The sequence below is a fragment of the Scomber scombrus genome, chromosome 6 (genome assembly GCF_963691925.1).
Source record: "Scomber scombrus chromosome 6, fScoSco1.1, whole genome shotgun sequence".
NCBI classification, from domain to species: Eukaryota; Metazoa; Chordata; class Actinopteri; order Scombriformes; family Scombridae; genus Scomber; species Scomber scombrus.
Genome location: NC_084975.1, coordinates 3,150,541 through 3,160,033, shown reverse-complemented (window position 1 = coordinate 3,160,033; position 9,493 = coordinate 3,150,541). Strand labels below are relative to the sequence as shown.

Here is a 9,493-nt window from a genome sequence, read left to right as displayed (position 1 = left end):
ATCAAAAGGCCACCAGGGGGCGACCGTTTTGGTGTCAAAAGGACTTCCGTCTCTATACAAGTCAATGGAGAATTCACCAACTTCTCACTTGATTTCTAACCTCAGTAAACGTGGCTACGTCCTGATTGACAGGTTGATTGGTTCACAGGTTCAGGAGGGCGCCTCATGCTCCTCCTGATGCCCATATAAGTAGAATCCGTGTTTTTATTTTTCCCAGCATGCACCTGAAATTTTCAAGATGGTGCTGCCCAGATCCTAACTATTCGCTTCCAAGCAGCAGTCAACAAACCAATGGGTGACGTCACGGATGTTACGTCCATTTTATATACAGTCTATGATTTAACCCGACATGTGATTGATCCACTGCCACAGCAGCTACAACCCGTCTGTGGTGGTGAAGTCGTGGTGAATTTGAGTTAGCGCGCTTAGCAGTTTAGCAGCCAAGATGCCACCTAAACGCTTTAAAGTGAGTCTACACTATACGCCTGTTACACCGGATACAAGACAGAGACCTAAATGTGTTAATGAGAATCTAATGAAGTACTCAGTTGGTATCAGTATCACTTTAACCTTTGTGTTGTCCTCCCCGGTCAAATTGACCCCGTCTGTTTTGACTGTTCCTTCTTTCCTTCCTCCATCCCTCCCTCCTTCTTTCCTTCCCTCCTTCCTTCCTCCCTTCCTTTTTTCTTCTGTCCATCTATCCTTCTTTCCTCTTTTCCTCCCTCCGTCCTACTTTCCTTCCTTCCTTCTTTCCTCCGTCCTTCCTTACTTTCCTTCCTCCCTTCATTCTTTCCTTTCCTCCCTCCCTTCTATCCTCCCTCCCTCCTCCCTTCCTTTCGTCTGTCCTTCCTCCCTCCTTCTCGCTTTCTTTCCTTCCCTCCTTCCCTCATTCCTTCCTTCCTTCCTCCCTTTCTTCCTCCCTCTTTCCCTTCCTTCCTTCCTTCCTCCTTTCCTTCCTTCCTTTCCTACCTTCTTCCTCCTTTCTTTCCTTCCTCCCTCCCTTCCTTCCTTCCTTCTTCCTCCCTTCCTTCCTTGACTCGAGGACAACAGGAGGGTTAAGGGTACTTGGATTGGTGCTGCTAGGAGGTTTATTCATGAACAAAAGACTCCAAACCATATAAACAGGCTTTAAGCTAAATGCTAACATCAACAAGACAAAACATGCTTACATTTAGCAGGTATAATGTTTGTCATGCATGTTGTGTTCTGCTCATATGTCCATGAAACAAATCCGAGGCTGATCAGAACATCATTAGTTTTGCAGCCATTTGGTAATAAAGAAAAAATATTTAGACCTTATTATAGAACTATATGAAAAGTTAATATTCAAGCTCCTCGCCCCTGTCTCTGAGGCTGAGCCCAGACACTCTCTGGAGGAAACTAATTTAAGCTGCTTGTGTCCATGATCTCATTGCTTTAAGCCACTACCCAAAGCTCATGACCGTAGGTGAGGGTTGGAACGTGGTCCGACTGATAAATCGGGAGCTTTGCCTTCTGGCTCTGCTCGTTCTTCACCACATCGTCTTGGGGGAAATAAATCCAAATTAAACAACAAAATCTGTAATTGCTCCATGAACTCCACATCGACACATGGATGTTTTTTTTATGATCTGACAGATGATATTTCAATCAAGTTTAATATATATGTGTACAATGAGATAAAGTGCTTGAACTCCATGAGGACATCATCCCAGAACAGCCGCGGGATAAATCCACCATGAAGTCCAGACACTGGTGCTGGTGAGGCTGATAAAGATGGAGAGGTGGTGGGTGAACATAACAGCTGTATACCAGACTACAGCAGAGAGAGAGAGACATATAAACATATAAATAAAGATGATAGGCTTACAATGACAGTATGAGCAACAGGTGACGACTGAAACTCAAACTACGCCACCTGAACATTGACAACCAGGAAATAAGTGAACATGCATGAGAGGAGACTAATAGGTGGCAGGGTTATTATAGTTAACAAAAATTATATCTGAACCTGTTGTTTTTGTTGAGAAGACAGTCTCAATAACCAAAGGGGACCAGTCATGTGCCTGAACGCCTTCAATGAAAGATTGTTCATGAACTTGTTCATATATACCTCCTTTCCTTCCTTCTTTCCTTCCCTCCTTCCTTCCTTCCTTCCTCCCTCCCTCCCTCCTTTCCTTCCTTCTTCCTTCCTCCCTCCCTCCTTTCCTTCCTTCATCCTTCCTTCTTTCCTTCCTTCTTCCCTCCCATCCTTCCTTCCTTCCTTCCTTCCTTCCTTCCTTCCTTCCTTCCTTCCTTTCCTTCCTCCTTTCCTTCCTTCTTTTCTTTCCTCTCTTCTTTCCTCCCTCCTTTCTTTCCTTCCTTCTTTCCTTCCTGCCTTCCTTCCTTCCTCCCTCCCTCCTTTCCTTCCTTCTTTCCTCCTTCCCTCCTACCTTCCTTCTTTCCTTCCCGCCTTCCTTCCTTCCTCCCTCCTTTCCTTCATCCCTTCCTTCTTTTCTTTCCTCTCTTCCTTCCTCCCTTCTTTCCTTCCTTCTTTCCTTCCTCCCTACCTCCTTTCCTTCCTTCTTTCCTTCCCTCCTTCCTTCCTTCCTTCCTCCCTCCCTCCCTCCTTTCCTTCCTTCTTCCTTCCCCCCTCCCTCCTTTCCTTCCTTCATCCTTCCTTCTTTCGTTCCTTCTTTCCTTCCCTCCTTCCTTCCTTCCTCCCTCCCTCCTTTCCTTCCTCCCTCCCTCCTTTTCTTCCTTCCTCCCTTTCTTCCTTCCTCCCTCCCTCCTTTCCTTCCTTCTTCCTTCCTTCTTCACTTCCTTCTTCCCTCCCATCCTTCCTTCCTTGACTCGAGGACAACAGGAGGGTTAAATCAGGGTACAGTATTAGTATCACACTAAAGGATGAACACACTACTCACTAATCATTTTGGGCGAACTGAACGTATTGTATTTCTGCCTGATGAACGTTATTGTGAACGAGTTCATTCTGGCGTTTGTGAACGGCGCTCTCTCACAGTTTAACTTCGTTTAAGAGAAGCCAGATTTCCATAGAAAACCCGGCTAAAACACACGGTAAACAGGCCTTAATATGTAACGGAAAAAACCCAATCTGGCAACAGCAGCCACCACAGAGTCGCACCGCCGCATGCGTCATCAAAATGTGAAACATGGAGGCAAAAACAAATGAAGGCAGCAGCACTATAGACATATATACTAACCCTAACCCTTGTATATGTGTCTATGAGCAGCACCATAGACATATATACTAACCCTAACCCATGCATATATGTCTATGAGCAGCACCATAGACATATATACTAACCCTAACCCATGTATATATGTCTATGAGCAGCACCATAGACATATATACTAACCCTAACCCATGTATATATGTCTATGAGCAGCACCATAGACATATATACTAACCCTAACCCATGCATATATGTCTATGAGCAGCACCATAGACATATATACTAACCCTAACCCATGCATATATGTCTATGAGCAGCACCATAGACATGTATACTAACCCATGTATATATGTCTATGAGCAGCACTACCTCAGACTCTGCCTCCACCATTAATACGGCATCTTCGTATGATTACTTAAAACTATTTTGAAATCTGATGCATAGTTTCAGTGTTAAAACTGATCAAATAATTGCTGTTTGTGGTTATATATGGGTTGTGCCCCCCCCCCCCCCCTTAAATTTGTGGCCAAGGAGAACTTGTTTTTCATCTCTCAGTGAACAGGAAGTGTTATACAGGTTGCAACGGCTCCTGTTTGACATTTACTACTTTGAGATGATGCACTTTTATATCACTGTACTCTATGAAATCACTGAGTGGGCCAAACTTAAATGGGACTGTCGGGAGATTGAACTGGTTTAGCTCCCAGTTAACTGTCTTTTGTCCTAGTCTGCAGTCACCTTGCATTATATTAACCTCGAGGATGCTCAGATATGGATGCCTATCCCTTCCAATAAGTGTCTAAGGAAACTAAATCCTCACCATAATACTGGTTTCTTATGTCTCTTTGGGGCCGACTGTGAATCTTTACATATTTCATATACATATTTCTTTCCTCCCTCCCTCCTACCTTCCTTCCTTCCTTATTTCCTGTCCTTCCTTCCTTCCTTCCTTTCCTTCCTCCCTTCCTTCTTTTCTTTCCTCTCTTCCTTCCTCCCTCCTTTCCTTCTTTCTTTCCTTCCTGCCTTCCTTCCTTCCTCCCTCCCTCCTTTCCTTCCTTCTTTCCTCCCTCCCTCCTACCTTCCTTCTTTCCTTCCCGCCTTCCTTCCTTCCTCCCTCCTTTCCTTCATCCCTTCCTCCCTTCCTTCTTTTCTTTCCTCTCTTCCTTCCTCCCTCCTTTCCTTCTTTCCTTCCCTCCTTCCTTCCTTCCTTCCTCCCTCCCTCCTTTCCTTCCTTCTTCCTTCCTCCCTCCCTCCTTTCCTTCCTTCTTCCTTCCTTCTTCCCTCCCATCCTTCCTTCCTTGACTCGAGGACACCAGGAGGGTTAAATCAGGGTACAGTATCAGTATCACACTAAAGGATGAACACACTACTCACTAATCCCAAAATACATGAAATAATTGTCTCTTATCTGAACTCGCTGCAATCCGACCAGCTAATGCAGCTCTGGGACGTCTTGACATGTAGGATTGTGCATAAACAGCCATCTGTTCTGTAGTCTATGTTGTAGAAGTTGTTCACGTTGTCCACTCCTGCATCTCATGTCTGATTCTGTGCCCACCCCCTCTTAGATTTAGGTTGTATTTGTGGCCAAGGAGAACTTGTTTTTCATCTCTCAGTGAACAGGAAGTGTTATACAGGTTTCAACGGCTTCTATTTGACATTTATTACTTTGAGATGATGCACTTTTATATCACTGTACTCTATGAAATCACTGAGTGGACCAAACTTAAATGGGACTGTTGGGAGATTGAACTGGTTTAGCTCTCAGTTAACTGTCCTTTGTCCTAGTTTACAGTCACCTTGCATTATATTAACCCCGTAGATGCTCAGAAATGGACGCCTATCGCTCCTAATAAGTGTCTAAAAAAAACTAAATCCTCACCATAATACTTTTCTTTCCTCCCTCCCTCCTACCTTCCTTCCTTCCTTATTTCCTGTCCTTCCTTCCTTACTTCCTTCCTTCCTTCCTTCCTTCCTTTCCTTCCTCCCTTCCTTCTTTTCTTTCCTCTCTTCCTTCCTCCCTCCTTTCCTTCCTTCTTTCCTTCCTGCCTTCCTTCCTTCCTCCCTCCCTCCTTTCCTTCCTTCTTTCCTCCCTCCCTCCTACCTTCCTTCTTTCCTTCCCGCCTTCCTTCCTTCCTCCCTCCTTTCCTTCATCCCTTCCTTTTTTTCTTTCCTCTCTTCCTTCCTCCCTCCTTTCCTTCCTTCTTTCCTTCCTTCTTTCCTTCCTTCCTTCCTTCCTTCCTCCCTCCCTCCTTTCCTTCCTTCTTCCTTCCTCCCTCCCTTCTTTCCTTCCTTCCTCCCTTCCTTCTTTTCTTTCCTCTCTTCCTTCCTTCCTCCTTTCCTTCCTTCTTTCCTTCCCGCCTTCCTTCCTTCCTCCCTCCTTTCCTTCCTTCTTTCCTTTCCTTCCTCTCTTCCTTCCTCCCTTTCTTCCTTCCTCCCTCCCTCCTTTCCTTCCTTCTTTCCTTCCTGCCTTCCTTCCTTCCTCCCTCCCTCCTTTCCTTCCTTCTTTCCTCCTTCCCCCCTACCTTCCTTCTTTCCTTCCCGCCTTCCTTCCTTCCTCCCTCCTTTCCTTCATCCCTTCCTTCTTTTCTTTCTTCTCTTCCTTCCTCCCTCCTTTCCTTCCTTCCTTCCTCCCTACCTCCTTTCCTTCCTTCTTTCCTTCCCTCCTTCCTTCCTTCCTTCCTCCCTCCCTCCCTCCTTTCCTTCCTTCTTCCTTCCTCCCTCCCTCCTTTCCTTCCTTCATCCTTCCTTCTTTCCTTCCTTCTTCCCTCCCATCCTTCCTTCCTTCCTTCCTTCCTTCCTTTCCTTCCTCCCTTCCTTCTTTTCTTTCCTCTCTTCCTTCCTCCCTCCTTTCCTTCCTTCTTTCCTTCCTGCCTTCCTTCCTTCCTCCCTCCCTCCCTCCTTTCCTTCCTTCTTTCCTCCCTCCCTCCTACCTTCCTTCTTCCCTCCCATCCTTCCTTGACTCGAGGACAACAGGAGGGTTAGATCAGGGTACAGTATTAGTATCACACTAAAGGATGAACACACTACTCACTAATCCCAAAATACATGAAATAATTGTCTCTTATCTGAACTCGCTGCAATCCGACCAGTTAATGCAGCTCTGGGACGTCTTGACATGTTAGATTTTTTATGTTTTCTGCATTTTTTTCCTTCCTTTTTGAATCTTGAGTTAAAAAACATCTTTTTGCATCAGCTGGACTTCTTCTCTTTATAGTTTTTGGGGGGTTTTCTTTTGACTGTTCTGACTCCTTTTAAGGCTTTGAACCTTTTTGACATGAGAGAAGAGAAGCACAGACTTCCTCACCTGCACATTAAAAATACATATAAATACTGGATATGAAACAGTTTCTCATCTGGCTTTTGATGTTCTTTGAGGTCTCAGTAGTTTCATCAGCTTTTTTTTAGTTAACTCTGGATGTGAGTATATTTGTGGTAAGTGCAAAATATCACTGTTTTTAATTAGAGAGCGGTGACGTCATTTAACAGACAGAATAAGTCATGTAAGTTTAATATACACTACCGGTCAGAAGTTTTAGAACACCCCAATTTTTGCAGTTTTTTATTGAAATTCAAGCAGTTCAAGTCCAATGAATAGCTTGAAATGGTACAAAGGTAAGTGGTGAACTGCCAGAGGTTTAAAAAAAAAAAGGTAAAGTTACCCAAAACTGAAAATTATACAAAAACACTTAAAAATGTTGGTGTTTCCTACAGAGAAATTGCGAAGAAAGTCGAGGTGTCAGTGAGTACAGTTTGACTCAGAAACTGGAGGAAACTCTGACAGGAAGAGGTCTGGCAGACTCAAAGCCACAACAGAGTCAGAAGCTTGGCCATAGCTACCATTGAGGACACCGAGGTATTGTTTTCTTGAAGTTTTGTTTAATTGTGAAGTGAAAATAGCCGACGAGACAATTATCCTTGCATCAACGGACCGTCATGTGACACGTACTTGAAGATTCCGCTGCCATGTCAAAACGAAAGTATCCGGCTATAGCCAGCGGTGGAGTGAAGCCTTGAAATCGCCAGAAATATGTTTATGTCTACATTTGTGAATTGGACTTGACCCGATTTTGCAAACTGTTCATTCATTGGACGAGCCCTTTTCTCCCAGCAGGCCGTGCATCATTCCACATTTTAAGAACAAACAAAGAAAATAATATATTGCAGTTATAATTTTTACATATACAACCATGGAAGTTGTAGAATACTGAAATAGGAGTTGATTTAAGTTGCAAAATTGGAAATGATAAGAAAGAACTGGATCACAAGAATGACCATGACTGAGAAATGCACAACAAGAAAGCGTTATAAATACCTCATGGATGAAACCAAACAGTCATATAAATTGTGGTCTCATTTTGACCTCGGTATTTGAAAAATCCTGGTTACGGCCTTGGTCAGAAGACAAGTTTCTGAGAGTCAACAGCTTGCTAATAGGCGGCTCACAGGACAACAGCTTCATACTTCATAGTGGTCGTAGTAAGCAAGTCTCAGTTTCAACTGTGAAGAGAAGACTTCCAGTTGCAGGTTTGACAGATGGAGGGTTAGGGTGCTAAGACGTCAGAATAAGAAGAAGAGGCTTGGCCTGGGCCATGAAACACCGCCAATGGACTACTGAAGACTGGAAGAAGCTGTTATGGACTGATTCCTTCCTCCCTTCCTTCTCTTCTTTCCTCCGTCCTTCCTTCCTTCCTTCTTTCCTTCCCGCCTTCCTTCCTTCCTCCGTCCCTCCTTTCCATCCTTCTTTCCTTCCCTCCTTCCTTCCTTCCTCCCTCCCTCCTTTCCTTCCTCCCTCCCTCCTTTTCTTCCTTCCTTCTTTCCTTCTTCCTTCCTCCCTCCCTCCTTTCCTTCCTTTTTCCTTCCTTCTTTCCTTCCTTCTTCCCTCTCATCCTTCCTTCATTGACTCGAGGACAACAGGAGGGTTAAATCAGGGTACAGTATTAGTATCACACTAAAGGATGAACATACTACTCACTAATCCCAAAATACATGAAATAATTGTCTCTTATCTGAACTCGCTGCAATCCGACCAGTTAATGCAGCTCTGGGACGTCTTGACATGTAGGATTATGGACTGATGAATCAAAATTTAAATTATTCTGTACGCCATCGAGTAGGCGAAAGGATGGTTCCTCGGTGTGTGACATTAACTGTTAAACATGGAGGAGGAAGCATGATGGTCTGGGGCTGTTTTTCTGAATCTAGGGTCGGCCACCACAGCATTCTGCAGCACCATGCAGAACCCTGTGGTATGCACGTAGTTGGTCAGGGGTTCATCCTACAGCAACATAATGACCCAGAACATGAGTCCAAGCTATGACACAACTACCTTGAAACTAGCTTGTAACATTTTTTCAATAAAAAATTGGAAAAATTGGGGTGTTCTAAAACTTTTGACCAGTAGTGTAATAATGCAATTTTAAACTATACAATTATAATTCAATCAAAGTAAAACTTAAGAAACAAAATAGAGAGAATGCCGAGCTCATGATTGGTGCAGTGGTTACCTGAATCGGTAAGCACATTTTCATGCAGAGAATTACTCTGATTACTTTTCATTAGAAGCACAATCATCAACAGTTGCAGTTAACCCTCCTGTTGTCCTCGAGGAAAGAAGGAAAGGAAGGGATGAAGGAGGAAGGAAAGGGGGAAGGAAGGGAGGAAGAAGGAAGGAAAGGAGGGAGGAAAGAAGGAAAGTAAGGGAGGAAAGAAGGAAAGTAAGGGAGGAAGGAAGGAAAGGAGGGAGGAAGGAAGGGAGGAAAGGAAGCAAGGAAGGGAGGAAAGGAAGGAAGGACGGAGGAAAGAAGGAAGGAAGGAAGGAGGGAGAAAGGAAAAGAGGAAGGGAGGATGGAAGGAAAGATGGACAGAGGAAAGAAGGAGGGAGGGAGGAAGGAAGGACATAAGGATGGAAGAAAGGGGGATGGAGGAAGGAAAGACGGAAGGGAGGAAAGAAAGAGAGAAGGAGGGAGGGAGGAAGGACAGAAGGATGGAAGAAAGGGAGGAAAGAAGGAACAGTCAAAACAAATGGGGTCAATTTGACCCAAGAGGACGACACAAAGGTTAAATAGTGTAGTTTCTCAAATAATGTGATTTTATAGGCATTTAATTCTGCAGATGACTCTTTCAGGTTACCTGCAGGTCTGGAAGGTTTTCTAAATCTTAAAAATTCTTAAGTTTAATTAACAAAAGTCTTAAATATTTGCAGTAGTCAGTAACATTATTAGTACATTATGTGTTTCTGGCTGTCGGGAGACTACAGTGAGACTGGTGTGACAGAGGATTGTGCTGCAGGAAGCTGGTTAATCCTCCTTTTGTTGGGTTTTAAACAGCAACATCAG

At 44.0% G+C, this 9,493-nt stretch overlaps 1 protein-coding gene across 1 annotated transcript in view; it reads left to right on the top strand.

The window, feature by feature from the left end:
* The first annotated feature begins 9,385 nt into the window (after positions 1 to 9,385).
* Positions 9,386 to 9,493, top strand: part of LOC133981868 (neuronal acetylcholine receptor subunit alpha-7-like) — a 24,829-nt gene continuing 24,721 nt past the window's right edge. Inside the window, exon 1 of the mRNA XM_062420728.1 lies at positions 9,386 to 9,422. Within this exon, the coding sequence (XP_062276712.1) occupies positions 9,386 to 9,422 (37 nt within the window). The remainder of the gene's footprint in view (positions 9,423 to 9,493) is intronic.